Raw genomic sequence first — 17,680 nt, 5'->3', positions numbered from 1 at the left:
TGATTACCAGCAGATCCAGAGAGATATTATTGTTATTTCAACGAAATATATAAGATTCAAATGACGATAAAGATGAGTGTTCTACCACTCATCAACTACATATTTGTCTGCTGGGTCATTGTGGATTTGATGCACACAAAGTGATAATTGAATTGCATGTGAAGATTTTTTTCACATATGCCCTTTTTGTATTAGAATATCAGATTTAGGCCAAATTTATTATTTTTATCGCTAAGATGTATTCCCTAAACATGAAAACAAAAATCAATTTCATGTTTTATTTCACGTAGTGGCTACCATTCACATGTGGATGTTCAAGATCTCGGGAGTAGGCAGTCAAATTCTAGAGCTATTACTTCATCTGTATCATATTACCCTGTATATAAGGTTTTCTCAAAGTCAACTTTTGCAATATTTGACCAATTATCCATGATAAAATATAAATATATTTTTGGTCAAATGTAAAAGATATGATTGTACATTGAATTATGGTAATCACTGTATACTTTTATTTTCTAGATAATCATATATTTTTATATATAACCAGCTAAACTTGGAAAATTTTGACTTTGGACAAATTAAATCATATATGCAGAGTAATACAAAACTACGGGAGTAAATGTAGCTGGTCTATCAAAAACCTATTTTGTGCACTCTATACATACAAACAAAATCTCCTACTTGTTACAGTTTGATTATATCTAAGAAAGAAAATCTAAGTAGTGGTGGACTAAATTATGTGTCCGACAACAAATGGGGCGATGGGAAAATCCTTTGACCCGGTGACAATAGTGCGTGAGGGTCGAACTTCGCCTTAAGCTCAGCGATTCTGCTCCACCTGGTCCCAAAATGTTGTTTCCATCCATCCTCAGACTTATGGTGTGGGAGGTATTGCTTGCATTCGATACCCTCTTTATCGCAAAATGACAACACCGCTTCGTTCTCCCTCTCGAGTATCTCCAAGTCACTAGCGACCACCGCCGACCGGAGCAATCCCACGGTGTAAAACATATCCTCTCCTGCAAGGGGTGCCATAGCTGTCATGCGGTCGTCCCATTTGGCCGTGTTCATTGGGTACATGAGGATTACCCCCACCGGGTTGGTACCCCCGAGGAGACCCTTGATCACGCCAGTGTCGAAGTCGAGAATGCGTGACCGGGGGATGAAGAGGTTCAACCACGGGTGCGGCACTTCCCACAGTCCGGCGGACCGGAGCACCTCCTCCTCCTGCCGGACGCGGTCGAGGAACTGGACATACCTCACGTCCTTCGTGAACACAAACCCTGGCACGAAGCTTAGCTGCTCTAGGACTTCCTCCAATTTCTTGTCCACATAGGAGGCAGTGGTGTCGTTGTAGTACATGGCGACTTCCATGATGTAGATCGCGGCAGAGCTGGACAGTGAGGCGAGCCCGGCAAGCCTATTGATGTCGGCTTCGGAGAAGAAAGGTGTCGACTTAGGGCCCTCGGTCAGCGTCCTGTTGAGCTGGACCTGGCCTTCCACGTAGTCGAACCCGGCCTCGCTAGCCCGCTTAGAAATGAGCAGCTCCTGGTCTCTTGTGAACATGGCGACATCCGAGTATGCGAGCCTGACCCAACGGACCCGCTTCGGGGCCTGCTCGAGAATGATCCGAGCCCGAGTGATGACCCCGAACTGGCCCAGCCCACCCAATGCTGCGAAGAACAGGTCCGAGCTCTTCTCACGTGAGCACGTCACCATGTCGCCCGTCCCTGTCACCACGTCGAGCTCCTGCACGTTGGCGATCTGCGGGCCGTGCCGGAACGCCTGCCCGCCGATGCCGGCGTTGGAGAGCGTTCCGCCGACGGTGATGCGGAGGTAGTCCGTCCACGCGCGCGGCGCGAGGCCGTGCTGCAGCGTCGCGCGAAGGACGTCGATCCACAGCTGCTCGCCGCCGGCGTCGACATAGTCCGCGGACACGTTGATGCGGCTGTGGTGGCCGCGACCAAGCGCGGGCATGTCGATGATGACGCCGCCCGGGGCAAGAGATTGCCCACGTACGGAATGGCCCTGCCCACGCGGCGACACGGGGAACGGCGCCGGCGAGGACGCGGAGAACCTGATGAGCGCGGCGATGTCGCTGGGCGTGGCAGGGTGGAGAATTGCCTCCGGCGCGGCCTCGACGATGCGGCCAAAGTCTGAAGACGCCATCGCCGTCGAGTTGCGATCGATGCGGATGTTCGAGGCGATTCCAAGGGCAAAGAGATCATGGGGAAGGCCGCCTGCGGGCATATGCCGGAGCTGGCCGGTGACCACGGAGACGATGCTGGCCATGCCGATGAGAAACGCGACGAAGCCAGTTCTTGCCATTGCAGTAGGAGTGTATTTCTTTTAGAAATGGTATGGGACGATTGTAAGCTACTCTGCTCGATGCTCTTAGGTGAGTAGACAGAAAGATTGATGTTTGTGTGCTGTTTTCGGTCAAGTACTTCATGACATTTTATAGGCTAGCATTATGCCTAGCAGAAGTTGACAAATGTTGGTCGTGCAGATTTCTTGTTTATTTTATGTTCGCATTATTAGTTTGAAATGTATTGACTTTGGAGGGGGGATAATAAAGGGTGCCAAAAGCATGGTTTAGAAAAAACCCAACCCCTTGCAGAAAAAAGCTTGATGAGATGGCTGTATACCATGGTTTTGACTTGGGGAGTACTTTAGTAATGATTGTAGGACATAGACTCCGAAGCATATTTTATTACATCTCAATCATTTTCCTTAGATTTAAGTTTTGACTCGCCTTACATTGCGACATACATAATTTTGAATATAGTGGGAAAACGGGGCAGCTGGCACCTGGCAGCCCCGGCTGAACAAACTTTGCTTTGCCCTTGTTATTTTTCACCACTTGAAATGAAATAGCTTTTCGTCCAGCTTAAAAAGTAAATCAACCATAATTATACATCTTACGAGAGCAAGTATCAAAGAAAAAAAAAACGTCTGCTAAAACCATAGCACAAACATGCCCAAGCTAAAACCAAAAGAAGAACAAGCTCAGCACCCAATTAAGACATGTTCTTTGTTTGAGGGCTACTATTGGTGGTTCCAGCTTTGGTCGATGGTATACTTGCTTGGTGTATCGGGCTTCACAGTAATGGCATGCGAGTGGGGCGTTAGCACATGATAAGTTTAATATCCTACCTTTGAGGGTAAAATTCAAAGTACTAGCTAGCAATGGCATTGTTGAAGTTATTGTTTTAAGAGCGGAGACTTTTTTCAGGGTGAAAATCTAAGATCGATGACCGTACGACGATGTCTTGCGTGCACTATTTACTTCTTGAATGTGAAATTTTTAGAGAACTTGGACTTCAGGTGTTGTCAAGGTGCTGTTTGTGTTGCTGTTGTAAGGACTGTAATATACTATAGCGGGACTTTTTTTTCTTTTTTTAGCTTCTTTTTTTAGTTGTGTGCGTAGTTTCGTACTACTAGTAGAGTATTGCATTGTTCCGTAATGTATTATCTTTATGAAAAAAAGAGAGAGGTGCCCTTGTTATTTCAGCATAGCCTTTTCCCTATTAAAATCTCACACAACGCCATGTCATAAGTGAAGCTGATAAAAGAAGATGATCAGCCAAAACCCAAATCCAAACATGAATTTGGCCGTAGTTTTGCTGGGATAAGCGTTGTCTTAATGAATCATGTGATGGGAAATTAGAAGACTTGACTCCCCTGGCATGAGCCAGCTAGACTTGGTTTTGCGTCACACTGAACTGCTAACCATGTTTTCTCTAGGATGTATGCCCATGTTGACATTCCGGTCTACTGATATCCGGCAGAAAAAACTTATGCGCTGTCCGGAAAGTAAGGAGTAGAAATCCTAGCTCATGTGAGGTCAGACTGGGATTTGTTTAAAAAAAAAACCCGAGACGGCAGGAGCTGTCAGGTATTAACAGGATAGAGATATATGATATTGCAGATCGGGAGGGCGCATGAACGTAGAGGCAAATATATATCCGGACCAAATCAAATCTGCTGATACGTCAACCGCTTGAATAATGCTTCACGGGTTAGTGGTGATCACTTCCGAACTATTTGCCCCTTAAAGAAGTTCCAAGGCCAACACAGAGAGGACAAGCCTTTGCCGCTGGTTCATGCACACGAGCGGCTGCCGGTTCAAAACTATTGTACTCCCTCCGTTCCTTTCTATAATGCCTATAGATTTTTGGCATTTGTTTCAGAATATAAGGTTGTAGCTTAGCTTTTTTTCAATTATCCCCTCCCCGTTCAGCTCCCAAATCTTTCAGCTCCCAAATATATTATGTTAAGTTAGGAAGATATGGATTTCCCAATTTTTATGTTGATCTCAAATCGTTTAGCTAGGGGTCTTGTGTAAAAAATACTCTTGCGCTAATTTCCGTACCAAAAAACTATAGGCACTATAGAATGAAACAGAGGGAGTATGCCTGATAAACAAACTGGTAGTTTTTTTGAACCATTTATTTCCTAAGTCTTGTTAGCTTGTCAATTGTCATGATTCAACAAATGAAATGAGTATAAACAAGGAAGGAGCGCAAGTGATGGTATATAGCGTGACCAAAGCCTCGTCATCCTATTTGGGCCTTTTTCTTTTCACAACTCCGAAACTCCGGAATGTAAAAATTATAAGGAATTATGTTACGGCATGTTGAATCCAACATGATTTGAATCTAAATGAAATGACAATAATTAATGGTGAGCACCTAATCATTCAGACTTATTCCAGTAGCCCGATTTCAGCATTCCATGACATCTAATTTCACAGTTTTTCTTAATGATTAGTGGCAATGCCATAGTTGCCACTAAAACAGAGGAAATGATTTATACACTTGATTAATGGAAAAACATCCACGGTGCAAGAAAAGTACATTATAAGGAGGAGGTCACATGGTTTCCGGTTATACAATCCAAACAAGTACCATAGAACATCCTAGGAAATTGATTCACGTATAGGAAAGTGGCTAGGGCTCTGTTATTAGTAGCACCGTGATTTCAAAACTACGCCATGAAATCAAATTTCACATTTTTCTATTCCTGCCTTCTTCTCCCTAGTAATTGGGAGGCAAAAATATCTAAAAGAATATGCCTTATCTTACCACTAAATCACCTTTTTCACTAAGCACCTCTAACATTGTGGTACGAGAAATAAGGATATCTATTTATGTGGAAACTATATCTATTTCTTCAAAATCTTTCTTATAATGTATTTCTAGGCTATTTTGTAGGCATGATTAATTGTTATTCTATCATGTTAGGGGTGTCTTGTTGATTGTACGATGGGTCCGTATTGGCTTTGGACACGTGGCCCACATGGTACGCTCGCACCTTCTATGACCATTGTGAGCTATCTATTAGATCTAGACTAGAACTCGAAATGAGGTGTTGTTGGTTGCTACGGCATTGTATTGAGTTTCTCTTTGTGATGGGCGCGAGTGCATGACCTCGATATCCGGCTCTTGTGGTGCTCATGATCCTTGTCTACCTATGTGTCATGGTATTTTTCCGTCTATATATCTGTTGTTTGGCAGAGAAGCACGCGTTCGGTAGGATAGATGGTAGCACAAAGAGACACGAAGTTTATACATGTTCGGGCTTACTCTTGTGGGTAGTTGATGGATTATCTATGAGTATATGCTCGAGCACGAGCCTGTCCATGGTGGACGAATGGTGGTGGCTATTAGATGAGTTATGGGAGAGTTGTGTGTGTTTGCTCGACGGCTCCTTAGGTACTTTATACATAGGATTACCTAGGGTTACGGATGTCAAGCCATTTCCTATAGTGGCAAGTGGATCATAGCGAGATATTACAAATCTGATCTTAGGACGGTGCCATATCATATCAATGATCCTAGAACATATCCTTAACCTGATCCTAGCTTGATCCTTGCAAGTTATGCACACCAAGACGTCTTCCAAGCATGTGTGGGCTGATCGCCAATGTCGGTAAGCTCATGATCTTCCAATCGAGTGGTCAGGGGCCATGACCTCGTCAATATGGGACATGTTGAGCAGTGGGCCCTCCTAGAAGGATATTCATGGAGGGATCGTCGATGAGTCTAAGAATCTGTTAAAACTAAGTAAGTCTAAGAAACATGGTGTAGCTTGCAATATCTAGAATTTTGCGTCGATTGGGGAATTTCCTCTCACCACTTAATTATATGTTTGACTATCTAAAGCTCAGGTACATTAGAGTGCAATCAACCAATACCAAAAATTTGTGCTACATGTTGTTAGCAACGTGAGTGTATCTACAAATAGGTGGTAGTAGTGTTGTGGTCAATTATGTTGCCGCAATGCTTCTTGTCGACCGAAGATCCTTTGACCCCGCGACAATATTGCGTGAGGATCAAACTTTGCCTTGATCTCAGCTATTCTGCTCCACTTGGCGCCAAAATGTTGTTGCCATCCATCCTGGGACATGTGGTGCGGGAGGTATTGCTTGCACTCGATACCCTCTTTATCGCAAAATGTTAGCACTGCCTCGTTCTCCCTCTCTAGTAGCTCTAGGTCACTAGGAACCACCGCCGACCGGAGCAATCCCACGGTGTAAAACATATCCTCTCCAGCAAGTGGTGCCACGGCAGTCATCCGGTCGTCCCACTTGTTCGTGTTCATGGGGTACATGAGGATGACCCCGACCGGGTTGGTGCCACCGAGGAGACCCTTGACCACGCCGGTGTCGAAATCGAGAATGCGTGACCGGGGGATGAAGAGGTTTAGCCACGGGTGCGGCACATCCCATAGCCCCGCTGACCGGAGCACCTCCTCCTCCTCGCGCACGCGGTCGAGGAATTGGACGTAAGTCACATCCTTCGTGAACACGAACCCTGGCACAAAGCTTAGCTGCTCTAGCACCTTCTCCAATTTCTTGTCCACATAGGAGGCAGTTGTGTCGTTGTAGTACATGGCGGCTTCAATGATGTAGATGGCGGGAGAGCCAGACACAGAGGCGAGCCCAGCGAGCCTATTGATGTCGGCTTCGGAGAAGAAAGGTGTCGACTTAGGGCCCTCGGTCAGGATCCTGTTGAGCTGGACCTGGCCTTCCACGTAGTCGAACGCGGCCTCGCTAGCCCGCTTAGAAATGAGCAGCTCCTGGTCTCTTGTGAACATGGCGACATCCGAGTATGCGAGCCTGACCCAACGGACCCGCTTCGGGGCCTGCTCGAGCATGATCCGAGCCCGAGTGATGACCCCGAACTGGCCCAGCCCGCCCAAAGCCGCGAAGAACAGGTCAGAGTTCTTCTCACGTGAGCACGTCATCATGTCGCCCGTCCCTGTCACCACGTCGAGCTCCTGCACGTTGGCGATCTGCGGGCCGTGCCGGAACGCCTGCCCGCCGATGCCGGCGTTGGAGAGCGTTCCGCCGACGGTGATGCGGAGGTAGTCCGTCCACGCGCGCGGCGCGAGGCCGTGCTGCAGCGTCGCGCGAAGGACGTCGATCCACAGCTGCTCGCCGCCGGCGTCGACATAGTCCGCGGACACGTTGATGCGGCTGTGGTGGCCGCGACCAAGCGCGCCCATGTCTATGACGACGCCGCCCGGGGCGAGAGACTGCCCGCGGACGGAGTGGCCCTGCCCACGCGGCGACACGGGGAACGGCGCCGGCGAGGACGCGGAGAACCGGATGAGCGCGGCGATGTCGCTGGGCGTGGCAGGGTGGAGAATTGCCTCCGGCGCGGCCTCGACGATGCGGCCAAAGTCTGAAGACGCCATCGCCGTCGAGTTGCGATCGATGCGGATCTTCGAGGCGATTCCAAGGGCAAAGAGATCACGGGGAAGACCACCAGCGGGCATTAGCCGGAGCTGGCCGGTGACCACGGAGACGAAGCTGGCCATGCCGATGAGAAATGCGACGAAGCGAGTTCTTGCCATGGCAGCAGTACCGGATTTGGAAATGCTTAGGTCAGCAGACAGAATGATTGATGCTTGTGTGTTGTTTCAGGTCCAGAACTTCATGACATTTTATAGGGTAGCATTATGTCTAGCAGAAGTTGACAAATGTAGGTCGTGCAGAGTTCTTGAATTGTTTTACGTTAGCATTATTGGTTTGAAATGTATTGACTTCGGAGGGGGGAAATAATTAAGGATGCCAAAAGCATGGTTAAGAAAAACTAAATCCCTTGCAAAAAAAAAAAAGCTTGATGAGATGGCTGCATCTCATGGTTTTGACTTGGAGAGTACATAACTAATGATTGTTGGAGCTATATTTAAATCTATCACATTCTTTTTGCTTTGTTTTAAGTTTTGACCCGGGCTAGTGGAGAAACGGGCTGCTCTGTTTCTGTTCGTTTTTATGCCAGTTGAACAAATTAAACACTTTGGTTTGTTAATTAAGCAGAACGATGCCCTTTTTCTCTATTAATACTGGGCAGCTCCGTTCGTCTTGTTACAACTGGGACGATTCTCACTCAGCGCCACATCATAAGCGAGGTTGATAAAATAAGATTGCTAACCTAAAACCCAAACATGAATTAATTTGGCAGTACTTTCCCGGGGATAGGTGATTAGATTGAACGAAGTGAAGGGAAAGAAGACCAATTTTTCATCGACCGTGGCCAACACTTAATGATCTAAAGACATTTCCTTGTATATGCTAAAAGATGACGTTATTTTTGAAATATGCTAAAAGAAGACGTTTACTTCTATTACCTAGCAAAAAAATCTCCCACTATTACTCATATAACGGTATAACCTATAAAAGTACTTCCTCTGTTTTTTTTACCAAACTTTGTAAAATTTGACCTAATATTAAGAAAATAGTATTGATATCTATTATATAATGAATCATCAAAAGTATATTTTCATATATATGCATTTTATATTAGGAGTTTTGATATTTTTTTGAAATTTTTTGATCGAACTTTACAAAGTTTGAGTTCAACTAAACCTAAAACACGAGGTAAATAAAAAATTGAAGGAGTATACGAGTGTGGTTTTTCGGGAGGTGTGTGGCATTTTGGAGGCCAAGCTACATATCATTTTTTTTATTTTCAAACACTTCAAATTCATATTTTGAAGTTTCAGAAAAGTCCAAAACAAAATTCTAGAGGTAGCCAATAATATATGCTACAATGGTGTAAAATTTCAATGCAAATTAATGTGTATTCTAGGTTACACCAAATTAATAAAATCTGACTAATTTAGTAGTCTTGAAATGTTCACTATTCACTATAGAATTTGTTAGAATTTGTCATTTTTGTGTAGTCTAGAATATCGAGTAGTTTTTTAAGATTTACACTGGTTATATCTAGACTTTTGTTTTGGATTTTTAAAAACTTTAAATACGAAATTTGTGTGTTTGCAAATAAAAGGCTATGTATAACTCGGTGTCTGTTTTAAGTTTTTCAGAAGCATATATGCTATTTTTGTAGCTCGGGAGGGTAGGCTTAGGTGAGGAGTTGCCGCCTTTTGTTGATAACATCTTGGCCGCTTGTCGGCGTTGTAAGAGCATCTCCAGTCGCGCCCCCCAAACCGTTCCCCAAAGGGATTTGGGGCGCGCCGGACAGAAAAAGCGTTCCAGCCGCGTCCCCCAAAGCCCTTTTTTGTCCGGCGCGCCCCTATACGGTGTCCGGCGCCCCGAGCCCGTCCCCGTCCCACAGGGGACGCTCCGGGGACGCCGGACACAACGGCGAGGCCAACCGACGCGGGCCCGACCCGTCAGCGGCACGGAAGGCTAAAACCCCGTCGCCTACCTTTGGTCAAGCGATGTTAATGGCGTCCCTGTTTTCCCAGGCGACGCAGGGACGCATCTCGTCGTGCATGGCCGCGTGGCCGTCCGCGCCGGAGTTATTGCGTGCAACCGCCCGCTGCCGCCGCTGTTTTAAGGCGCCCTGCAGTTAGCGCCGCTCATAATCCTTCTCGTCGCCGCCGCCTCCCCCCTCCCAGATCCTCTCCTCGCCGCTCAAAAAATGTCGAGCTCGTCCTCCCGCAAGATCGCCGCGGCGAACGGCCGGACGCGGCAGCCTCACCGTGGCGGAGGCATGGGCGCTGTACCACGCCCGGTATCCAGTCCCGCCGGACATGCGGCTGCCAAGCAGCGGCGGCTGGAAGATGGCCGTGAACGGCATTGGCGTCCCGCCGCCGCCGAAGCCGGGCACGGAGCAATGGAGGGACGGCATCAGGGCCCGGCGGGCTCAACTCACCGCCGCCGAGCGGCAGGATCCGACGTGGGCGGCGAACGACAACGACGCCTGGTGGAAGTCGTACTTCCAGGCCAAGTACGACGTCGAGATGCACAGCACCACCGGCCTCATCGGCGGGCCCAACAGCTGGAACAGGGAAGGCCGCGCCCTGTTCTGGGGCGTTCCGGGGCGCACCCTCGAGAACGTCATCCGCGGCCTCCGCAACGGCGCTCCAAGGCTGGAGATGCCGTCGTCGCCGCCGCCATCTCCTCAATGGCAGCCGAGGAGGACGACGTACTCGTCCTCCTCGCACTCTTCTTCCTCGGGACCGGCGCGATCGACGCCGTCCTCGTCGTACCGGTCGGCGCCCTACACCGTCCCCAAACGGGAGGTGAAGGAGGAGCCGGCGACGCCCGTCAACACGAGGCGTGGCGGTAGCGGCAGCGGGCGGCAGCAAGGGAGGCGCGGCGGCGTCCTCCTCATCCCGAAGCCGGAGGTGAAGGAGGAGCCGGAGGAAGCGTCGCGCAGGCGGCGCTGCTGGCGGAGTACGAGCGGCAGCAGCGGCTCATCGCCAGCAGCGACGACCCCGAGGACTGCCCAGGGCTGCGGGCGGCGCTCTTGGCGTCCATGGACGACAAGGACGCCTGGAGGGGCGACCTGGACGGGGCGATCGCCATGTCCATCCGCGACTCCGGCAAGCCGCTGGTGGACCTCACCGACGACGGCGAGGCAGGACCAAGCGGCTTGGTGAAGGACGAGTCCGTGGACGAGCCCGTCGACGAGCGCGGCAAGCAGGAGGTCGTCACCGACGAGATGTACAACTTCCAGCAGTACTACGACGCCTCCGGCCGCCGCAAGTGGTTCTAGATTAGGTTTAGTTTAAATTTAGTCAAATTTTGTTCGAATCTATGTAAGTTTGGACGAATCTAATCGAATCTAGTTAAGTTTAAAATTTGCGAAATTTTGTTTGGGAGACGCGACTGGGGAGCGACGTCCCCCAAACGCGGCACGAACGAAACACGTCCCCCAAACGCTCAATCCGGCGCGGTTTGGGGGACGGTTTGGGGGACGCGACTGGAGATGCTCTAAATTTTCCGCTTTACAACACTTCTATCATATGCGATGGCATGAGTCAGCGAGACCAGGTTTGGCCTCACACTGAACTGCTAACCATGTTTTCGCTAGGATGTAGGCCTAGTTGACATTCCGGTCTAGCGATATCTTAGAAAAACTAATGGGATGTCCGGATTCCGGAATGTAAGCCATAGAAATCCTAGTTCATGTGAGGTCAGACTGGGATTTGTATAAAAATTCCCCGAGACGGCAGGAGCTGTCAGGTATTAACAGGCTAGAGGTATATGATATTGCAGATTGGGAGGGTGCCTGAACGTTGAGGAAAATATATGTCCAGACCAAATCAAATCTTCTGACACGTCAACCGGTTGAATAATCTCCACGAGTTAGTGGTGATCACTTCAGAACTATCCGCCCCTCAAAGAAGCTCCAGAGCCAACACAGAAAGCCTTTGCCGCTGGTTCATGCACACAAGCGGCTACTGATACCACTCATGTATCTGCTGGTTCGAAACTATATAATGTCTGATGAAAAACTGGTAGCTTGTCAACTGTCATACTTCAACGATGGAAATGAGTAAATTAATAAGCTCTTGAGTAAGAGTTTTAGATATCAAACTTGACCTTCGAGGGTGGAATTTCGGCCCTTCACATCACCGAGTTCTCCAACCTACGGAGAAAATTTCTAGTGAGGCTGCAGACACAATTACTTGGAAGCTCACCAACTCTGAAAATACTCTTTGGCCCATCCTACTTGGCACAATTCAAGGTGGCATCCGCATCCTTCATCAAGGCGGCGGCATGGGAAAATTTTCCAAAGTGCAATTTTTTTGCATGATCGATTCTTCAAAACCGAGTGTGGATGTCAGACCGTCTTGCTCGACGTGCATAGCCTTAGAACATCTCCAATCGCGTCCCCCAAAGAGATTTGGGGATGCCGGCAAAAAAATGTTCCAGTCGCTTGCCCCAAAGGCCGCTTCGGTCCGGACGTGTCCCAAATATTGTCCGGCGTCCCTAGCCCATCCCCTGTGTATAAAGGCTCTACCAGGGACGCCGGACACGACTTTTACACTTACTTTTTTGTTTGGAGGTCGCGTTTGGGGGACGTGGCTAGGAAAGGGACCTCTTCCAAACGCGAATTTGGTCCGGACTTCTCCCAAACGACCAATCCGGCGCTTTTGCCGGACGTCGTTTGGAGATGCGACTAGAGATGCTCTAATGGCCTGATTGCAGTACAACTTTGCAAGCAGGAACCGGTGGCATTCTTCATGTTCAAATGTAGATACTCCCTTCATATTTGGAGCGGCCAAGGAGTGACTTGTCTCCCTAGATTTTGACACCACTCAATGGGCTTTATTTTGGCAATATTGAAGAATGGTGGTGCACAATCACTGAAGTCCACGGATGGTGGCGCAAGGGGCTCTCTTCTTTTGTTCTCATCGCCTCTTGAGAAATTTGGAACGAGGGAAATGCAAGAATTTTAGGTATGTCGCTTCGATATATCTGTAGTTATTTTGGCCATTATGAGCAATGCCACTAGGCTTTTGTTTGAATCCGCTTAGCTCCTTGTAATATGAACTCTTAATATCTTCTTACCCAATGGAATAGGGAAAGCTTGTCTCATTTTTTCTAAATAAATGGAGTGCAAGTGATGGTAGGTGGCATAACTGATGAGTGCATTTTTAGCATGTTTTTACACCGTTATTTCATTAAAATACACTAGTAACATATGGGTCTTCAATGACGGTTTGATACTGACGATTGAGAAATCCATCAGCGATTGTATTTTTCTATGATGATACAGCGTTTTCGCGTCACATATGACGATTTGGGCCGCTCGGCCCAAAAATTAGTGACGACGAGGTCTAAACGTCAACGATTGTGCAGAAACGAGCGTCGCGGGTGGTGGGTGGCCCGTACTGCGGAGTCAGCAGGGGGCGTCATAAAAACTGGGCTTCGGGCCGGTGGACACACCTGACTCACACGCTGCACGCTTCTGTTCACGTACTTTTCTGTCTGCCCGCACAACAGTCCAAGGCCTGGGACCCATATTTGTAAGGGGAGACAACCACTATCTACACACATGTACCTGGCCTGCAGCACTCGGGCCCGCATGTCAAGTACCGACACGACCCACCTGCGTGGGGCTGCCCGTTTCAACAGCCTCTAGGCATGCGAAGTGGACCAGAACTGTCAGTATCACCAACATGGGTTCCACATGTCAGTTGCCATGCCAAAAAAAATTGCGCACGTGTCAGCACAAGTGTCTACCTACCGTCAATTCTGGACGCATGGTCCCGCAGGTTAGAGCCTGCTAGGACCCTTCTCTGAGAGTTTTGGTGTGTCCGGCATGCCAGAGATCGGTGGGGCCTGCATGTCAGAGCCTGGTGGGACCCACGTATGACAGTTTTAGTGGGTCCGGCATGCCAGAGATCTATGGGGTCCGCATGTCAGAGCCTGGTGGGTCCACACATGTCCGAGCTTGGTGGGCCCAACCTGTCAGAGTGTGGACCCAATATGTCAGAACTTGTGGGGCCCGTATGTCAGAGCTTGGTGGGTCCCTGGTCCCATTCCCGTCGGGCCCACATGTAGCTGTGGGACCAACTGGATTCACTAGGTGTTCCACCTGTCAGCTACGCGTCGTGGTGTCCTTGTGCCAGATTGGCTGATTAAAGGCCCAAGACCAATTTATTCAGGTCGAAACAAGACACGCAGAGGAAATTACTGGGACAAAGGCCAATTTATTCAGGTCGAAATAAGACACGAAGATGAAATTACTAGGCCCAAGGCCTATTAAGGTTGAAACACGACACACTGAGGAAATTACTGGGCCTAAATAACTAAAGGAAATTGGGCATACACAATCAGGTTTGAGGACAACATATGGTGGCCTATCTAGCGTGAATATATCGTCAAGTAGTAATACGAATTTTGTATTTCACCGCGCTACCGCGCCCTTTTATGCTTGTCTACGCAGGATCTCAAAATAATAAGGAAATGATGAAATATCAATAAAAACTATCACTTTATGATATTTTCACGTGATAAAAATCATTTTAGCACTTAATTATGCACCTGGCTGATACGTCTCAAACGTATCTATAATTTCTTATGTTCCATGCTAGTTTTATGACAATACTCACATGTTTTATATACACTTTATATCATTTTGATGCATTTTCCGGCACTAACCTATTAACAAGATGCCGAAGCGCCGGCTCTCGTTTTCTGCTGTTTTTGGTTTCAGAAATCCTGCACAGGAAATATTCTCGGAATTGGACGAAACAAAAGCCCACGGTCTTATTTTCCACGGAGCTTTCCAGAACACCGAAGAGGAGACGGAGAGGGGCGACGAGGCGGCCACACCATAGGGGGCGCGACCCCACCCCTGGCCGTGCCGCCTTATGGGGTGGGCCCCTCGAGTGTCCCCCGACTATGCCCCTTCGCCTATATAATCCTTCCGTCGCGAAAACCCTAGTACCTAGAGCCACGATACGAGAAAAGTTACTGAGACGCCGCCGCCGTCAATCCCATCTCGGGGGATTCTGAAGATCGCCTCCGGCACCCTGCCGGAGAGGGGAATCATCACCGGAGGGCTCTACATCACCCTGCCCGCCTCCGGACTGATGCGTGAGTAGTTCATCCTTGGACTATGGGTCCATAGTAGTAGCTAGATGGTTGTCTTCTCCTCTTGTGCTATCGATCATGTTTAGATCTTTTGAGCTGCCTATCATGATCAAGATCATCTATTTGTAATGCTACATGTTGTGTTTGTTGGGATCCGATGAATATGGAATACTATGTCAAGTTGATTATCGATTTATCATATATGTGTTGTTTATGATCTTGCATGCTCTCCGTTGCTAGTAGAGGCTCTGGCCAAGTTGATACTTGTGACTCCAAGAGGGAGTATTTATGCTCGATAGTGGGTTCATGTCTCCGTTGAATCCGGGGGAGTGACAGCAACCCCTAAGGTTGTGGATGTGCTGTTGCCACTAGGGATAAAACAACAATGCTTTGTCTAAGGATATTTGTATTGTTTACATTACGCACAGTACTTAATGCAATTGTCTGTTGTTTGCAACTTAATACTTGGAAGGGGTGCGGATGCTAACCCGAAGGTGGACTTTTTAGACATAGATGCATGCTTGGATAGCGGTCTATGTTCTTTGTCGTAATGCCCTAAGTAAATCTCATAGTAGTCATCATGATATGTATGTGCATTGTTATGCCATCTCTATTTGTCAATTGCCCAACTGTAATTTGTTCACCCAACATGCTATTTATCTTATTGGAGAGACACCACTAGTGAACTGTGGACCCCGGTCCATTCTTTTACATCTGAAATACAATCTACTGCAATCATTGTTCTTTGTTCTTTGCAAACAAACATCATTCTCCACACTATACGTTTAATCCTTTGTTTACAGCAAGCCGGTGAGATTGACAACCTCACTGTTAAGTTGGGGCAAAGTATTTTTGATTGTGTTGTGCAGGTTCCACGTTGGCGCCGGAATCCCTGGTGTTGCGCCGCACTACACTCCTTCACCAACAACCTTCATGTGGCCTTCATCTCCTACTGGTTCAATAAACCTTGGTTTCTTACTGAGGGAAAACTTGCTGTTGTGCGCATCACACCTTCCTCTTGGGGTTCCCAACGGACGTGTGCATCACGCGCCATCACTGGCCAAAGGGAGGATGCGAGGAAAACTTCCAGTATGTTTAGCGGGCATCGGTACGTGGGGAGCCAGCCTGTACCGTCCGCTCGTATGGCGTGTCAGGAGCACCGCCTCGTCAGATAATTTCATCTCGCGCAAACGACACAGAGATCTGAGACACACAACTCCGCAAAACACAGAAACACCGCCCCTGGTTAGATCTAGAGAAGGAACGTTGGAGAAGACATCATCCGGGCTGCTACGCGGATCATCGAAGGACAAGGCATCATCCCCTTCATCATCAACCGCTGCATCTCCATCACCATCACCGATCCCATTCTCCTTCAATTATAGTTGTAATCTTGATTACTATTATGGATTGGTATTCGAATACATTCCATTACTTTCATCCCATTGATACGTCCATTTTGCATCACTATTTTATATCATAATTTGCTGTTATTCATTGATATATTTCATATTTAGAGATGATATTTATGTTATTTTACCTATTTTGCATGTTTCATGATTATTGGAGAATCACTCACCGGAGTCAGGATTCTGCTGGAAAAAGCACCGTCAGGATACAGTATTTCTGAAGATCAACAATTGACAGAAAATATACTGAAGATCTTATTTTCGCAGAAGATGGAGCCAGCCAAAAGGGGAGGCCGAGGAGGGCCGCCATGGGCCCTCCCCATAGGCCGGCGCGGGGCCCACCCTAGCCGCGCCGCCATGTGGTGAGGGGGCCCACGACGCCCCTCGGCCATCTCTCCTTCGCGTACTTGATCTCCCGAGAACCCTAAGGCGAAGGGAGGCATCGAGAATAGACAGAGCCGCCTCTGCGGGGCGGAAAACACCAGAGAGAAAAGAGCTCTCCGGCAGGCTGAAATCTGCCGGGGAAATTCCCTCCCGGAGGGGGAAATCGACGCCATCGTCACCGCCATCGAGCAGGACTTCATTGGGATCATCATCATCATCATCTCCACCGCCGACACCATCATCTCCACCGCTGCACCTCGTCTCCGCTGTAACATCTAGGGTTGAATCTTGATTATTTCATAGGGGAAACTCTCCCGGTATTGATTACTCCTTGTTATTGATGCTATTGAGTGAAACCATTGAACCAAGGTTTATGTTCAGATTGTTATTCATCATCATATCACCTCTGATCATGTTCCATATGATGTCTTGTGAGTAGTTCGTTTAGTTCTTGAGGACATGGGTGAAGTCTAAATGTTAGTAGTGAACTATGTTGAGTAATATTTAATGGTTTGATATTTAAGTTGTGGTGTTATTCTTCTAGTGGTGTCATGTGAACGTCGACTACATGATACTTCACCTTTATGGGCCTAGGGTAATGCATCTTGTATTCGTTTGCTAATTGTGGGGTTACCGGAGTGACAGCAACCTGAACCCCCGTTGGTATATCGATGCAGGAGGGATAGCAGGATGTCAGAGTTTAAGGCTGTGGTTAGATTTATCTTAATTACTTTCTTGTATTTGCGGATGCTTGCAAGGGGTTTAATCACAAGTATGTATTAGTCCTAGGAAGGGTGGTGCATTAGCATAGGTTCACTGATATGCGTACAGCACGCGTCCGTTGGGAACCCCAAGAGGAAGGTGTGATGCGTACAGCGGCAAGTTTTCTCTCAGAAAGAAACCAAGGTTTATCGAACCAGGAGGAGCCAAGAAGCACGTTGAAGGTTGATGGCGGCGAAATGTAGTGCGGCGCAATACCAGGGATTCCGGCGCCAACGTGGAACCTGCACAACACAACCAAAGTACTTTGCCCCAACGAAACAGTGAGGTTGTCAATCTCACCGGCTTGATGTAA

At 48.0% G+C, this 17,680-nt stretch overlaps 2 protein-coding genes across 2 annotated transcripts; both read right to left on the bottom strand.

Moving 5' to 3' along the window:
- Positions 1-735: 735 nt before the first annotated feature.
- On the bottom strand, positions 736-2,328 carry LOC124689930 (cytokinin dehydrogenase 7-like). The gene has a single exon (XM_047223380.1). The coding sequence runs from the start codon at positions 2,326-2,328 to the stop codon at positions 736-738; it is 1,593 nt and encodes a 530-aa protein (XP_047079336.1).
- A 3,939-nt stretch (positions 2,329-6,267) lies between these two features.
- LOC124689929 (cytokinin dehydrogenase 7-like) lies at positions 6,268-7,863 on the bottom strand. The gene has a single exon (XM_047223379.1). It carries the CDS (start codon positions 7,861-7,863, stop codon positions 6,268-6,270), a length of 1,596 nt encoding a protein of 531 aa, XP_047079335.1.
- Positions 7,864-17,680: the final 9,817 nt, after the last annotated feature.

This window comes from Lolium rigidum, chromosome 2 (genome assembly GCF_022539505.1).
Source record: "Lolium rigidum isolate FL_2022 chromosome 2, APGP_CSIRO_Lrig_0.1, whole genome shotgun sequence".
Classification (NCBI taxonomy): Eukaryota; Viridiplantae; Streptophyta; class Magnoliopsida; order Poales; family Poaceae; genus Lolium; species Lolium rigidum.
The sequence above is the reverse complement of the archived record's forward strand: the minus strand, read 5'-3'. Positions and strand labels throughout refer to the sequence as shown.

Excerpts from the sequence above, each read along its gene's own strand:
- LOC124689930 (XM_047223380.1), bottom strand. The coding sequence starts at position 2,328 with ATGGCAAGAACTGGCTTCGTCGCGTTTCTCATCGGCATGGCCAGCATC.
- LOC124689929 (XM_047223379.1), bottom strand. The coding sequence starts at position 7,863 with ATGGCAAGAACTCGCTTCGTCGCATTTCTCATCGGCATGGCCAGCTTC.